We start from the raw sequence: 18,210 nt of genomic DNA, 5'->3' as shown, positions 1-18,210 counted from the left end.
ACACAAGTACTTTTGAGGTTTACACACTGACCTTTTTTTAATTGATTTATTTCGTCTCTAAACTCACTTTTTTGGGCCTCTAATAAAATATACACCTCAGCATCCTTTATCTCTTCTAAAGTAAGTACTCTGTACCTCCTTGCCTGAGGGTTCTTAAGATTATGGATAAACCTGAAAATGAAACTTACAAGACGAATAAGTTTAGTATAATTAGAAGACAAATTAAGAATATCATTAAAGAGGTTTGGTTCATTACATGTAATTAAAACTAAGTTAGAATCGTTATGCAGTTCATTGTCCTTTTTAAGTTCATTTGGACATGCTTCTTCAACTACCTCAAATGATGAGTTCTGATGAGGAATCTCTGAGCATGTTAGAAAGTCATAGCATGACCACCATTTGGAACAGTTTACAAGAAAGTCAATTTGAACACCATGCGTCATAATGTCTGTTGGGTTCTCTTTTGTTGAACAATAGAACCACTCTGTCGGCTGTGTTAACTTCCTAATCTCGTTAACTCTGTTGGCAATGAAAGATTTCCATTTGGTACTGGTACCTTTAATCCAGCATAGCACTATTTTGGCATCAGTCCAATAAAATATTCTCAAGGATTTCTTTTGATCGAGCAATTATTTCACTCCAGAACCTAAATGCGCTGCTAGTAATGCACCAAGTAATTCAAGACGAGGTAACGTAATTCTTTTCACAGGTGCAACACGACATTTTGATGCGACGAAACTCACAGAAATTTCTTCTTGCTTACGCAGTTTTACGTAGACAACGCAGTTTTACATACATTTGTCCCTGTCCATAGACAATCGTTCAGTGATAGCTGCCTGAACTCATGTGAGCTGCCATCAAACACTATTCTAGTCTTCGTTGAAGCACTGGTTTCTCTAAATACCGTTTGGTGTGGTAGGTAAAATACTGGTTTACCGATAGGTATATTTCCATCTGACACTCTTTCAATGATACTTTGCTTGAGATAATCATGTAATATTTCACTATATGTAGAAAGCAGTGTTTTGTCATAATTCGCTTTGCAAGAGTTTTTAATCTATTTTCCGCTACTCAGTAATTACCAGCTAATTCCCTCCAGTCCCTTTTCCAAGGTAAAGTAACCTCGTAGCGACCAGCTTTAAAACAAACGGTCTTATTAAATATTTCCAGTGCTTTGTCTTCCTCATGACAATAAGGATCATCTTTAATTCCTAATGATTCTAGTTCGAAAAATATTTTCAATTCACTCTCTGAATTATCATTTATTAACCCACAATACGATAAATTATTTCTCCGTGAATCATTTATATTTCCACTAACTATATATCCAAACACACTATTTTGTAATATCAAGCCTGTGTTAATAACAGAGGTTTTACCAGCTCGTAACATATCATAAAAAACGTCCACGCCGAGCAACAGGTGTACTTTCTCTGGTATATAAAATTCCGGATCCGCTAAATTCACCTTCTCAGGAATCACAAGTGTACTAACATCGATAAACTTTGCGGGAGTTAAACCTGCTATTTTTGGAATTACCAAAACCTCTAGTTTCCTTTTATACGTTTGTTCCTGATTACAGATAAGGGCAACTGTTTTTCTTTTTTATCGTAGTTGAAATACCTGATATACTGCAAACCGAAATATTTGTCTTTTCCTTTTTTAAATTAAGTATATCCGCTAATTCAGGGGTACAAAAACAAGAAACACTTCCACTATCACATAACGCTTTCACCTTAATTAAAGTTCTATCATTAGTCTCAATGAATACAAAGGCAGTAGATAAAATCACGTTTTTCCCACTGTAAACTTTTCCACTGTTCCCATAGCGGCTGTAAAGGTTTTGTTTTGAGTTTTAGCTTGAAATGCAGGTGCGTGTACATTTAATTCATTGCTGTTTTGATCACCCAACTCCTGATCTGAAGTGTCTGCTCTTTCTACTGTGGTGCCAACGGAATTATTTTCATTTTGATAGCATAAAAGAAAGCTATGCTTTTTCTTACACTTCTTGCACAAGTAATTAGAACGGCAATTTCTGACACTGTGCAAATTAAAACAACAAAAACATAAATTCTGTTTTTTTCACAAATTCTACCCTTTCTTTTACACTTAATTTCTAAAATTTAGGACAGTTAAAAAGCTTGTGATTGCTCAAATTACATAACCTACACGAATTCTGCATATGTTTTTCATTTGCATTAGAAAGGACAGCAGTAACTCTATGTGTAACTTTTTTTGTGTTAGTCACACTCTTTGAAGCGTTGAGAGTTCTTGCATGATCTTTAAGAAATTCTATAAGATCTGTTAAATCAGGCAAATTCTCTTTCTCTAATTTTCTTTCCCACCATATTTTGGTGTTAGGATCTAATTTTTGCCCTAAAATGTATGCAAATACATTGGAAGAAAAAACGTTAACACTCTGATTTAAAACTTCTAATGATCTCACGCATTCATTTGCAATGTCAAGTAAGTTTAATATTGCTGACGCAGACTCATTTTGCATAGGATGCATATTCATAAATCGTCTCAGATGAGCATACACTTGTTCACGGTGATTAGAGAACCTTTCTTCTAGTAATGAAAAGGCTAATTTATAATTAAAGTCAACTATGGATATTGACTGCACAATATGATAAGCATCTCCTCTTAGTGCAGATTTTAAGTACTGTAATTTGACTGCATCTGTTAAATTAGGATTTGAATCAACACTGGCTAAAAAGATATCTTTAAATGAAAGCCACTCATGTAAATTGCCTGAAAACATTGGCAAATTAATTTTGGGTAATTTAACATTGTTCTCAGTATTCGAAGCAAACCGAAGGCTCTGATTTAATATCTTTGGAAAGTTTAGCTAATTTACAATTTAATTCGACTTCTACATATAAGAGAATATCGTCAATCTCTTCTTTCTCTTTTACATAAGCATCAATACGTTCTTCCGTACATAACCCAAACAAAGAATCGAAATTAGAATTTATTTCTGTCTCAAACACTTTAAATTTATTCTTTAGTACTTCCAAGTCACTTCCTTGGACATTTTCGTCCGCAATTTTTTGTTTTAACTTTGTTAACTGTGTTTTCAATGTACGTTTTTTCGCTAATATCTCCTTTAGTGACATTTTAATTAGCAAAAGTCAATAAACAAATGAAGAGCTTCAAAAAGGTACAACGAGCTTCAAAAGGAAGGAGGGTACTTACCCTTTTGTTTCTACAGAACTTCAATCTGGGAGTATCCTATGTAATTCTTTATTTCACAAAACCGAAAGTAAATTCCCAGTCTCATAAACTTCATTAGCTGTTCCGCCTGTGATCGGCCACAAAACTTGAATTGACTTATTCTATTTCCCGTCGATAGCTATATATCATAATAAACTAACACCACACACATTACACGGTTTCAATACATTTATTTTCCATAGCGACTCTCTGGCGCTAGGTTTCACCTTACAGCGTAACATATGAATTGCAACTTCTAATGTACCACAAAAATCAAGTTTCTCACAGAACACATTTCAGTGCCAATTCTGGCGGTGCATGCGCCATTAGCCAAGATTCCGCTCTGGCACCAAGCATTTCTCAGCTAATACAAAACAATAATGGCTCTTTATTTCATAAATTACGGTTTCATATTTTTAATTTTATAATTTCTGCATGCCATCTTACCAGATTTAAACTGATAATCTATAATCCGGAAAAATCGATAATCCGGAATCGCCAAAATCCCAACGAGTCCGGATTAAAGACTTTTGACTATTACCAAAAAATGCTTGCTGAAGGCATTTGAATGAAGTTTCTTAATTTTATGGCAAATGAAAGTATTTAAATTAGTAATATAAGAATTGATATAGGAATAAAATAAATATAAAATGATATAGACATGAACTACATTCCAAAATTAATTTTGAGTGGAAGAAACCTATTTTTTCCAGCCAGTTGCTTCCACTGTGGGAAAAACTTGCCTTTCCTAGACACAAATTCTTTCTTTCCCCTTTATAGAGGAATGACAGAACAAGGCAGAAAATCTTCCCTGCTTGATAACTGCTAATGAACAACTCATTTATGAAAATTTTTGTTCCCAGTAGTCACACAGTCATAGGAAAAATAAGTGTAGATGGCATTCTAGGACAAGACCTCTTATCTATCTAAAAGGTAGAGCCCTCGGTTTCATTATTTGTAATTGCTAGCAGTAACATTTGAGAGAGAAATCATGTTGTTGGCTTCTGAAAATATTATTATAAATTTTCATTTTTGATGTAAATATTAATTGAAATGCCTGTAAGGATTAATTTTGAATGTATAGTGTACGATTGTAACTGAGCAGTTGGACATCTCAAAGCGGGCAAAGTGTCATTCAAGTTGCCACAATAGTAGTATGTGAAAGTGTTATTTCATGTTTTGGGAAGGTTAACAAAGGAGGAAGTGCTATGCAAAAGCATGCTGAAAGTCATAGGAAGACCACCACACCTCAAGAGGATAAATATTTTACTCTAGTGGTGAAAAAGATAAAAGTACTTGTAGCTAAATACTCGGACCTTACAAATGCTACTGGCACTTGCCTATCTGTGAGAACCATTTCTTGTCAATTAAATAATGTTGACTTATATGAACATAAGCCTGTTTGTTACATGTATTCTTAATGAGTGCACCATCATCAGCGGAAAAGATTACATTGGAGTAAGGAGCATGTTTGTAGGATCAGCAACAATATTACAGAGACATGTTCTCTGATGAATCTCGCTTCTCTATCAACAGTGATTTTGAACACCTGCTAGTGTTCAGAGCGAGGAAAGCTCATTATCATCACCAGAATGTCGGTAATTAAGGCAAAAATTAAAACACTTTGAATGGCAAATTGTTACTCATTCACCATATTTTTCTGAATATTTTTTTTTAAATCCTTCAAAAGCATTTTAATGGAAGACTTTTGACTTCGGATGAGATGTCCAAAGAGAACACAACTCATCTTTGGATTAAAACACAAGAACTTCTGTCATGACTGTACTGAAAATATGAAAGATGGTAACAGATCACAAATAATAGTAAAAAATATATATATATATATATATATATATATATATATATGTCTGATCAAAATTGAAACTTTTATATGAGTTATTTTAAAATTTATTTAATAAAATCACATATGGGATCACCTAATTGTATATTTTTTGTTTCATTTTTTATTGTAAATAATTTTTATTAGTTCTTTCATATGAACCATTCCTTTTAAATACATTCACTTTAATTCATTTAGAAACTGGACCTAACCTTATGTAAACATACTAATAAAAAATAATATTTTGGGCTGTGTGTAATGTGAAATTTAAAAGGTCTTTCCAATTCAATATAATAATTTCCAATCAATTTGATAAATTTATATTAGTGTGACTGTTCAGTATCTCACTTTTTCATATTATTTAAATTATATTGAATAAATTATTTCATAACTGTGTAAAATCTTTAGGTATATTTAGAAGGCCATCTGCAGATGACTTGAATGTCCTATCAGATCCTGCTATTCCAGTAACTGTTGTATGTGATAATATTAGAGATCCTGGGAATTTAGGAGCTGTGATAAGAAATGCTGCAGCTGCAGGGTGCGAAAATATTTTGATGCTAAAAGGTAATTATAATCATGAAATAATAAGCTAAAATAGCTAATTTAGTTGTATTTAATATTATCAGTATTACATAAGGGTACTTCTTTGTTATAAGAGTTGCTGCACAAGCCGTTGGTGACATTTAATACTTTTGTGTTACAGACTGGGCAATCAGGTTTGCCAACACTAGAAACAAACTACAGCGGCTGCTTTAACAAAGAAGTACCTATATGAAGTCATTCTAATTAGTTATTAGTTTACCAAAGAAATTCTGATTGTAATACTTAAGAGTATTGTATTGAAAGAAGTGAATGAATGCAAATTGAACCTTAGTTGATTTTTTAGCTTACTCACTAAAATGATCTGCAGTATTTACACCCACGTGGGATTGTGATAAATTGTGAAAAATTTTTATTCTTAAGATACCTCTAATGTAAACAGATAAAACATGCGAAATATATGTATCTATTTAAAAAATTTCATCTTTAATGATTGTTCTAGTTTATTTGCTGTACTTGCAACATATATGGAATACTCATCAAATATATATTTTGCACATGTAAAGCATCAATTCAGAAGCAGATCCATTAAACATAGATTAACTGTTTTCTTCCCAGTACTGGTGAACAATTAACTTATGAAGGCACTAAACAATCATGCATTTACAAATATTCTAAATACACACATAAATAGTAAACTGATAAAGAAACTTGTTGAGCATACATAAGATTTATATTTTAATTTAAACATATTATTTGTACTAAGGATCTGAACCAGGAGAAAGTAATATACTTACAGATGTCTTTAAGGCTTTTTTCATGGAAATGATAATTCTAAATTTTTTCATTGTTCCAGATTTTGCTCCAGTTTTGAATGGTTGTTGGATTATATATTTACATAAAACTGGGAGATGTATATTTATTTATAAGAGCTGGACTACCTGTAAGAGGTAGAGACCATAATGTAAATTTGGGAGAGCAGAGCATTTCTCTGCTCTCCCAAATTTACATTATTTTTACATTATTTAATTTGCTGCACTCAATTGAAGGTATTAATGAAATACCATCATTTCTCATTGATGTAGATTAGATCTGTCCATTGGGCACTAAATAACTGTCTAATATCATTTTTCAGTTGATCACCATTTAAGGGGAATATAAAGTCTTACTTTGTTGCATTCATGTTAAACAATCTGGCACATTAACTGATTCATACATCGGTTGATCTTCATTCATCTTACAAAAAATAAACTCAGACGTTCCGGCTAAACTATACATAAAATTTTTTTTTCACTTTTTCCTCTGTCTTTATCACATTATCAGTATTGTTAGCTCATTTGCCCGTCTTAATCACTTTTAGTCTCCATCCACTTTTTACTCTGAAAATTTGTTTATGCTTTTAGTTTTTTTCATCATGTTAAAAACAAACTATTCATTTATTCATGCATAAACATTTCCCATTCTCACATCTTTTTCCTCTTTTTCACTATTTATCCCTTTTGTTTTAGTATTCAATCAAAATTGACATTCGACGCAATCACGCCTCATGGTATCTCACAGTTGTAAAGAAGGATTCATACTACTTGCATTTCCCCATCTTTCAGGAAAGGTGATGAGAAACCACAGGGAAAAGTGATGCGCAACTATGAGTACCATCTCATCACATGAAAGAGACTAATTTTACTAGTAAGGTAATTTATGAAACAAATCCTAAAAAATAATAGGCCACATAGATAGGTTGTTTATTATTGTGTTTCTAAGTCCGAGGGCAGTTTTCCGAAAAAAAAAAAAAAAAAAAAAAAGACTGAAACCAGTTAAAACTGAAGACTTTTTCCCAGACACATGTTTTCATGAAAACCTAAGAGCTTTACACCTATTTTATTCAGTTTCCTTATTTCAGAAACACTGGCTGATTCGTATTGTATCCAAATTTGTACACAAAGAAGTGTTCTTTTTTTAAAAACAGTGCTCATTCATTTGCACTAAGTGTGGAAGTCATTAGAACCCTAAGTAAACAAATTCATGTTTTATACTGCGAGGGAATGAAAGGAGAAGTATCTTTCAAGGATGCTTTGACCAGAATCTCATTTAAATCTCTTTTTCGGGGCTCATAAATGTATCCTTTACCAAACACCAAAATTACTTCTCTTTCCTTTAAGTAAACTGAAAACAGAATGATTATGCTATAAGAACTATTTTACTTTCCATACATTCAGATTACTACATGACAATACCGTATTTAAAATAATTTTGGGTATATGTAACATTTTGAAAAGCAGTTTCCACTTGCTATTGTTAAAACATTATTTTATGTCAAATGAATAACAGCAGAGGAAGTTTATTATGTTAATTTTTGTTGATTTCTTGCTTGGGTTAGGTACGCATATATTTATTTCAAAGAGATTAAAATAAACATTTTTATCTCTATGAATTAGTAACAAACATTTTTACCTCTATGAATTAGTTTAGTAACATTACAGATATTTAATATTTCCAATTATAATATCTTTTTTATCTGCATTTTTCATTTTCTATTTGCATTTCCCCATCTTTCAAAGATCTGTTTCTATGATTGCAGTATCTAAAATAGCAGGAATCTGCTGTAAAAAGAGATCATCTGAAATTTTTACTGCGATTTTCAGTGTGAATTAGCTAATATTTGAGTTTCTGAGCAAGAAGTGAAATATAAGCATTTCAAAATTATATCATTTTTTTCTAGGTGTTTTTTTTTTTTTTTTTTTTTTTTGAAAACATTGTAATATTGATAAATCTCATTAAAATAATCGTAATGTATTTAAATAACATTGAAATAAAACATTTTTATTTTTTGCTGTCACATTAAAGTTCCATTTTGGCCACTTACTGTACTATATTTTGAATCTGAAAAATAAACAAGGTATAATGCTATAAACCACAATTTACGAAACAGTTCTTAGCAAAACCAAAATAGCTATGTAATTAATTAAAAATATCTTCTTTTAAATTCTTTCATGGTAAGAGTTTTTCCCATGTTATTGCCTCAGAATATGCATCAGTTTTCTCTATAAAGTTAATTTTACAATTTTTCGCCCCCTCTGATTTTTTTTTCTGAAATATTTCTGGCTTTTTGCTGTTATAAAACTCATAGGGGTAATTTTTATTAAGGATTTTAAACATTGCAGCTTGGAAAGTTTAGAAGGATTTGAAGGCAAGATTTATAGACCCACAATTCTAGAAGATTCCAGAAAAATGTGACAAAATAAAAAATGCCTACATGGTATTAACAAGAAATGGATGTATTTTACAGAAAGTTTTCAATAAATTTCTTACTTTTTGGAGAACATCTGGAAGAATAATGAAAATATGATATTTGAATTTTTTACTTCTGATATTAGAATCTTTTTCTTAATATGTTTATCTTCCCTTTATTTTCCCTACTTTTCACTAGACACAAGCATGGAAAATATCAAAAATGCTTCTATCTTATCACATGTACATTAGAATTAGAAATTGAAAACTGACAATTTAAAAAATTCATGTATTATATCTTAATGCATCATACACAGGGTTGGCCATCAGCATTGAAAACCCTAGCTATGGCTCTGTGCATCATACACAGGGCTGGTACTACACATTTTTCCACCTGATGCAATCTCTGTGGATCCTAAATTCTGCTGCCTATTGTTTTTCTAAATTCTACTTCCAGTCCCTGCTCTACATTCTAAAAGTTTTGTCATTCCTAGATTTTGTTGCTCATTGTGTCGCTAAAATTCTAAAAATTCTGCCACACCAGCTCTGTAACCTGTTCTTATTATATATATATTTCATATTTCTTCTAAATGTTCATATGACTAAAGAAATAAAATTAACAGTTTTTTCTATACATTCTAAATGCAGTTAGTTTTTTTTTTTTTTTTTTTTTTTTTTTTTTTTTAGGATAATTGAAATCTTTAAATCTAAAAATTCTAAAATGAAAAGGAAACATGTCAGAAGAAAGAAACTGAATACATAAAGAGGAAGAAAATTGTTCTTCAAAGATATGTCGTTATTATTATGTAAATTACCCAATTGTTTATAATTTCAGCCTTTACTATCATTTCTCATTTCTATTTTCTCACCAAAATGCGAACCTCTTAGATAGTTTTTAAACTGAAGTTTTTGGAATGTAAGACAGAGTGTGCTTCCGAGCTTTGCTTGCTCAATGCGTTAGTTCTTGCCAGGTCTGATCATTTGTAATTATTCATCTTTGCATTATCACTGCCAACATTTGAATTTATTATGATGATAGAATTACTGAGCCAGCTTAAATTAAAATTAAATTGTATAGTCTTTGACCGCTAGTCCACATTTTTAGTTTAATTGATTTTGTTAGTATAAGAAGATGCATTTATGTTCAAAGTTCTTTTTAAATAAAAGGCTAACTTTGTAGTTACTTTCAGACCTAGCAATAATTTGCTTCATGTCTGTGTGGGGATTTTGTATTGTTTAACTTTTACCAGATCAAATAAACCCTCATAGGTACGTTGTGGAGAGGTTGACAAGTTAGGAGATAAAGCACACAGAAACTACTCAGAATACTGGTTTATGTATTAAGACACATTTCTAATTGTTAATAAAGATGCTTAAAGAGAAGGAAATTGATATAAATTAGCCAAAATGTCCGGAAAGGCTTCAAATTAAAATGACACATAGATATTTTGTTGAGGGTTGGTGCTACAAAGCATGAATATTTTGTAGGTTTTAACTTATAATTATCCTAATATCCTTTAAGAATCAATGTCATAAATAACATGTATTTTAAACTGTGAAATTGTATTAGATTGTGATTTTAGTAGGTCTTTTTTGACAAATATTGTTAAAAAATAAGTAAAATTTAATGGTGGCCATGTAAATCCATAATGACTAACATTATCTAATTAGCTAATTTAATTAAATTATTTATAACTAGCTTTTTACCCTTAAAAATTATCTATGCATATTAAAGGGAGTTATTGCCTGTCATTTATCCTTACTGTGGTCACAAGACAAAACACAAAAATGTAAAATTCATGTAAAACTTATTCTTCACATCTAGTGAGACTTGAAATAATACAAAGCAACTTATCACTCTGGTCCTTTAGTGGTTTATTGGAACTTTATTATTAATATATTAACTGGTATATTAACTGGGTTTCAACCCCTGGAACTCTACACGAAGCTACAACACTAACTGCGTCAGACAGAGCCCAACTAACTTTCAATATTGCCAACCATGCCTAGATCAGTCCTTTCAGGTTTGTTCTGATCAGTAGGTCTCTCTCTAGTCAAGCAGCAGTGTTGGCAACAGCCAGTCTTTTGGTATGAATCATGCTGATTAAGATTTTACTTCTCATTTTAATCTATGCTGCTTGGCATAAAATCTACCTGCTATTTAAACCTCTAGACTGAGCAAGTGTGTGATAAAATGAGATATAAAAAAAAAAAATCAACATTAAGCTAATTGTTAGTGAAACATAAATAAAATGTCACTTATCTTCTTTCAAATATGTGCAACTATTATAAGTGTAAAATATTTAACGCTACTTGATAAATTTCATAAAGTTTATTTTATTCTCAAACTTATTAATAAATATGTTAATTATGTTTAATAATAATGCATCCTACTTACGAATCTATTTTATTTTTTAGAATGGTATTACAAAAGTGAAGCTCAGGCATAGATAATAGATTTTAATTGAATTTATTCAGTTCCCATTTGCTTATATGCCCTTATTTTTTTTTAATTAATGGTCACACTTAAGTACTTAAAGTACTTAATTTCCATGTACAGAAATGTGTATGAACTCTGTTTATGCATAATCATAGTAATATAAAAATATTCAGTAATATTCTAATTTTATATTAGAAGTAATAAAACAATGGAAGCTTGCCCTTGTGATCTATTTAGATTTCCAAAATACAGAAAATAAAATTCAAATTAGTTGTTTTTATCACACTATAGATGAAATATTGAAAACCCAAATTTGAACTGCACATGATAGTTGTATGTATTTTTTTTCTTCCAAGATCAGCATTTCATGAAATTTAGTACCACTTGTCAGACCTGTGGATTTCCAGTGGAAAGTGATAGTCTTACCAACAAAAGAAGGATTTAAAACACTGGTAGTAGTGGTTCTTGCTATCAATTTCCTTTACATCTGGTGATGCTGAGCTCATTACCAGTGAAAATGAAATATACAGTTGTGCTTTAAAAATTACAATTCATTTTGCTTCTAAGTATCTATGTAAGAAAGGGTTTAAAAAACTAAGCACCGAAATTGGCTTGATGTTGTGTTGATCTCAGACCTATTGCTGGTATACGTCTAAACATAGAACAGCTGTGCAAGAATAGGTATGCTTATTCATCTCATTAATATGTGTATCAGAATTTACTGAATTTTCAATTAATAAGACAAAGATTATCTAAACTCTAAGAGTTTTGAACTATTTAAAACAAATATTAATTTTTTTTTGTCTCAACTTAATTACCGTATTTGACGGCATATAAGACGCACCCTTATTTAGAAGGGCACACACAAGGAAAAAAAGTTTCAATAGTCTGCGCGACAGTGCGGTACCACAATAACTTAAAATGTGGTTTCTTTTTAGTTCTCACGTCTCGTAAAAGCCAAGTAAACAATTATTGAATGCAATTACCAAACATAATTTTATTAAGGAAAATTAACAAACGGCAAGCTATTTTGAACATGATATGTAAATTTCAATAATGAATAAACAGCAAGCAATCAAACATAATACAAAATAAAGCAGAAACAACAAAAAACACAGATTCAAGGAAAACTTTGCCTATCATGAAATTATATTTTAATCACTTTCAAAACCATAAAAATCCTTCATCGAAAACGAAAATATCATCATCACTACTGTTTCTGTCATATTACCTTCTTTGAATAATGCGTCGTCTTCTGTTCCATCAAGAGTATTGCTGATTTCGCACTTCTTAAAGGACTTAACAATTACTTCAGCCTTTACGTCCTCCCAAGATCTTTTTACCTTGCTGCTGCTCTGTTTTTATTCACTTTGGCATAGTTTAACACTCCTAGTTTATACTGAATTGTATAGCTTAATCTCTTGTTTCCTGTAGTCATATTTTCCAGGGTATTTTTTTTAAAACAAATAGTTTTAAGCACCGATACGAACACGTTTATACAGAGTAGCACTGATACCGACACGTGTGTCGGCTGAGTCAAAGGAAGTCTGTATAAAGAAGGAACTCCATAGACGTAATATGACTGTCGAACCTGTTCGAACTTCGACATCAGCTTCGAGCTTTGGCGACAGATATTTCACGCATGCGCAAAATAATTATGGCAGATGTAGAAAAAATTATGTGTGTCTAGACATTTATCCGGGCTAAAAATACCATTCAGTATTGAAAGTTAACCTGCGTCCTTCACGTATAAGATGCAGGTAACTTTTTTGAGGCCAAATTTAGGAAAAAAAGTGTGTCTTATATGCCGTCAAATACGGTATTTAATATTGTAAAAATTAAATGAATTTTAATCAAGTGTATTTTAAAAATACAAATATACTAGTGGTAAAATACGCTAAAAATTAGATTCAGAAGTGGGCAAGAGTAAGATGGTCTGCAAAACATTCTAATTTGTAAAAATGGTTCTCTTTTTGAAAAAGTTTGACAAACAGTAGTCTGAATGATAGCGCAATTTCAGCAGTTAAAGGTTAATTAGTGAATAAAATTTAGTATGACATGTTGCTAATTTTTATATTGATTAAATTAACCATAGTATTTAATTATAATTTTTTGGATATGAATTTGATATATGCTTAAGTAATTTTATTTTGATTTAGCAATTTATTTTCTTAGCATCCTTTTTTATATGTATCTGTGGCTCATAAATAACTCATGCTCACACATAAATCTAATTTAGTGTTTCAGTGAATTTTTTAGTTTAAACTCCAACTGTTTATACACATGTGTAACATTTAGTTAGTCATACATTTTATTTTTACAAAGTCTCACCATTTGTGAAGTGGCTACTAAATACTGATATTAAATATCGAGCTAGCATGGCTTGAAATCCCTGCAAATAGGTTGGATGCATGTGATTTTCTTGATTTATCCCATGCATAACATAAAAATGAGCTAGTTTCCCTTCAGTACTTCCCAGTAAAAGCATCTCTTTCCTTATGCAGATAGTCTTTGCATGCTTTGTCTTAATAAATTAATTAAACAACAGCTTTTAATTTTACATGTTTTGATAATACATACATATATATGTAAGAAATAAATACACAGTTACAGAATATGCTATATAATAGAGCAGTAATTGAAATCATTATTTATGAAAAAAAAAGTGTAATATTTTAGATAATTCATCATTCAGTATAAAGAATGGTGAAACTGCTGAACATCTAATTGGCTGGAATATGAAATCTATACTGCTATTTGTTGGCAGATATAACTTGAAAAAAAATTTTTAGTGGAAAAAGAATGTCATTGTGTTTGGTTTCTCCTCTTTCATATACATATATTTCTTAATTTTCTTCTGTCTCTTTTTTAGGTTGTGTTGATCCTTGGGAGATTAAAGTACTCAGAGCGGGATGTGGCGGACACTTTCGTATACCATTTGTGTATGATATAGAATGGAGTCATATTTATAATTATATACCAAAAGATTCAAAAATATTTATTGCTGATAATTCAGTGGATATAGATATTGGTAGTAGTACATCAGAGTTCATAAGTTTTGAGGAAACTGATGAAAATAGTGAAGATATACGATATGTTACTTTTAACGAACACAATCAGCCACTCATTGTTGATGAGTCATACAACGAGCCATCTGAATTAGAAAAGTTTGAAGATGTAAATCTTCCTTGTCATTTGTATACTAGCATAAAATATCCAACAAAAAACATTATTTTGTATGTTGGAGGTGAAACACATGGTGTCGATCCAAGAATAGTTAAACTGGCATGTGATTTTGGAGGAAGAAAAGTCAAAATTCCTCTAGAGAATGAAATGGACAGTTTAAATTCTTCTTTTGCAATGACTATTGTATTATATGAGATTAAACGACAAATGAAAGAACAATATATTTTAGAGCAATAAAGAATTTTACTAAACTTTGGGATGCATTCAATCACAAAAGATATTTGTTTCATTCATCTAAAAAGTATGAAAAGTCAGTTTTAACAGCCTTGAATTTGAATAATTCCCCACTTTACATACTTTTTTCAGTGTTAAGCAATTTAAGAGTGTGTGTTAATTTTTTAAAATATGCATGCATTTAATTCATATGTATATGAAGAAACTGCTTACAGTTGTTAAATATATTTATACATTCTTAGGCCCATTTTATGTTAAATAACAGCCTCATTTATAAAAATGTTATGAAAGATATCAAGAATCCTCCATTTACATCAGAATCTATTTACAATAGGACCACTCGAACGGTACTTGTCATAAGTTGAGGACTACCTGCATGTGTGTTAAATGTTAATCTTGGACATGTAGGACTTTTAGTTACAAAATTCTCAAACTATAACAAAACATTTTATAAAATTAGTTTCAATTCTGTGGATGGGATTCGGTGAATATGAATTTTATATGCAACCAAAAATGAAATAAATGAATTCTATAATTGTTAAGTAATTTGTAGGTATACACATAATTAGTATTTTCATGGAGCCAGGATACAATCAGAAAAGAGTGTTGTTTTAGCTAGCATAGAATCATTTATCTCAGAGCAAGCAACTTCTGTGCTGTACTTGTTCATTAAATTTTGTCTTAAACTCATGAAATTTGTTGGTAATAAACATTGAAAAGCGATCATGGTTAATTTGTTCTTGAATATTTCACCAGTTGTAGGCACAGACTTTTGATATGGAATTTTTTATGTTTAACATACTAGATTTAATCCTAACTATGTCTGCCAATTTGCACACTAAAGTATGAAAAATTTCCATATTTAACCATATTAAAATTTAATGGTTATTTCAAAGCATATAAAAGGTTGATTTTCATTTACAGAATTTATATAATAAATCATAATAGAATAATTATAATTTTATATTTATAAAATCCTTTCACAAGCAATGTTAGTACTGTTATAAAATTTCTGTGCCTTACTTTCAGAAATTCTCTAACTAGAAGTTTATGTTTAGGATCGGCATTTAGGAATATATCAGAATTTATCTGCAATATTTTCCCTTTTTTTTTTTTTTTCATGATCATAGTTCTACTAAATATATAGTTCTACATAGTACTACTAAATGGCTGGTTTTGCAGTTTACGCTCATTAAACCACTAGACAAAGAACTTCTTAATATCAGAAATCTTTCCATTTTGAACTTGAAACATTTCAGATGTTAATGAGTCATTTAATTAAAAATTATCAGTATGCTGTGTTTGTAAATAAGCATCAATATAGATAGTATCTAGTTTGTGTCTAGATCCGTTTTTCTATCCTTTTCAAATCAGAGTTGTTACCATCTTTTCTTTTTATGTTTAGGATTTATGATTAAGTATTGTAATCATGAAAAATTCTGGGTTTCTTATTTCAATGAAAATATCTACTTTGACCACTATTGAATGCAATTTAATGATGTTTTTGCATGACATCTGTATGTAAGAACAGAATAATACACTCTTTTTCCCCAAACAAATTATAAAACTGATTTCAAATGGATTCAAAAAAGATTTTTTTTTGGTGTCGTCTATATGTATGTATGTATCTTACATAACTTGGAAAGGAGTAGCCTCAGAACGTTGAAATTTTGTATAAAGGACTGCTATAACATATAGTTGTACACCTCTCTTTTTGGTTGCAATCAGTTATACCAAAGGTATATAAATATTTATATATATACCTACTCTGTTACTTGGCTCAGTTTTTTATTCTTATTAGTTGGTAAATTGTGCATTTTTTGCTTTAAAAATTATTGAATTATGTTGTTCTTATCTTCTGGTTAAGGATTTTATGTATTTAGTTAATCTGCATGCAATGCTTGTAGAATTATCAAAATTTAAGTGCAACCAAGCCCCCCCCCCACTTTTTTTTTTTTTTTTAACTATAGCAGCCATATTTGTGAAGATATGTCAGACATAACAAAACAAAGATCTTATGCAAGTTTTATGTTGTCAGGCACATCCCTCACACCTTTTTATTTGATATAGTTTTTCTATTAAATTCTGCCTCCTTTTTTATGTATGTTTCAATAAGGATTATATAGAAGAAAGGCTTCTGTATTTTTAACTATTAGGATGAACCAGCTCAAATGTATAGAGTAAGGTGGCCAAAGTACATTATAGTAAGAGCCACATGCTAGAATTTAGGAAAATTCAAGAGCCATGACTAGATTTCCTAAAAAAATGTAAATCTGCATTTACATTATTTGAAAAGCAGTAAAACAGATTGTAAATAGAATAAAACATTTGAAGCAATTTGCGAGAATTTTGTGTTTTTACTGTAATTGTGCATTATGAATAAATAATTCTGATTTCTTTTGCTGTATGTTCAGAAATGTTTGTTTCTAGGATACATGAAATTGAAAATACTGCATGTTAGAAATAATACTGTTTTTTTCCCTGAACAAACTAACATTTTTATCTGACAATCTCTTTCTTCTCTCTACTTTAACTAATTTGTTGTATCAGAAATAAAATCAAATTGAAAGAAGACTGAACCAATAATGTGAAAAGCTTTCATTTGAGTGAAGAATGAAGCACTAATTAAAAAAATAGATCGAATGTTTTTTTCTTTAACTTATACACAGTTCTTTGAGACACACAAAAGAAAAATTGCTATTTGAGAAAGCAAAAATGTTTTAAAATCAACTGTCAACTTTTCTAGGCTTTTCCCTGAAAATAATAATTAAGTTTTTCCTACCTAATTAACATAAAGACCAATATATTGAGATCTAACCTAACTTTAAATAATTTATTAATGCAAACTTGATCAGTTACACCCTCTTACTAGAGATATCTGAGTCCCCAGACTAGCAAATCCTAAAAAAAATTTTGAAATTCAAAAACTCGAATTTGGACACTTTTTTTATTATTTAAATCTTTCACATACTAATTTAAGATAATTATTTTAGCTGTAAACTTTAGAAATACTACTATTATAGTTGCCTAAAAACATTCATTAGAAAGGAACACGATTGTTACAATATCAGTGGTGTGTAAATCATCGTCATACTATTTCAGTATATTATCTAGCAAAATCTATTGAATTTTTCCCATAGTCTGTACACTGTGCTTTCTCAAAAATTCTTCACACTAACTCTCTAACTGGCTTGATAATTCTTGATGTGATAACATACTACTACTAAGTTGAAAATGTTGTCTAGCAACTCATGCCATGTTATAGCACCGTACAGCACTTAATTCCTATTGTCTACTAGGTAAACTATTATTAGAGCTTTTTTTTCTTCAAAAATTATTTGCAAGAGCTTAAATATGCTCTTCATTTGTGCCTTTTTATTAAATATACATGTATTTTTTCTTGAAATTTATATTTTGAATTTTATATTAAAAAAAAATTAAGTTCCTTTTTTAGTATTCCTTTGTGAAGGATTTGAATCTGAATTCAAGGAAATTTACAATCTGATGTACCTTTGTTTTTTTC

At 30.3% G+C, this 18,210-nt stretch overlaps 1 protein-coding gene across 1 annotated transcript in view; it reads left to right on the top strand.

The window, feature by feature from the left end:
- LOC118203389 (rRNA methyltransferase 3, mitochondrial) overlaps positions 1–17,094 on the top strand; it is a 31,243-nt gene extending 14,149 nt beyond the window's left edge. Inside the window, exons 3-4 of the mRNA XM_035375671.2 lie at positions 5,465–5,623; positions 14,140–17,094. Of these exons, the coding sequence (XP_035231562.1) occupies positions 5,465–5,623; positions 14,140–14,690 (710 nt within the window). The 3' untranslated portion in view covers positions 14,691–17,094. The remainder of the gene's footprint in view (positions 1–5,464; positions 5,624–14,139) is intronic.
- Positions 17,095–18,210: the final 1,116 nt, after the last annotated feature.

Source organism: Stegodyphus dumicola, chromosome 6, assembly GCF_044657685.1.
Source record: "Stegodyphus dumicola isolate Sdum_Otavi_A_Nest chromosome 6, ASM4465768v1".
NCBI classification, from domain to species: domain Eukaryota; kingdom Metazoa; phylum Arthropoda; class Arachnida; order Araneae; family Eresidae; genus Stegodyphus; species Stegodyphus dumicola.
This window is presented reverse-complemented; position numbering and strand designations above follow the sequence as displayed.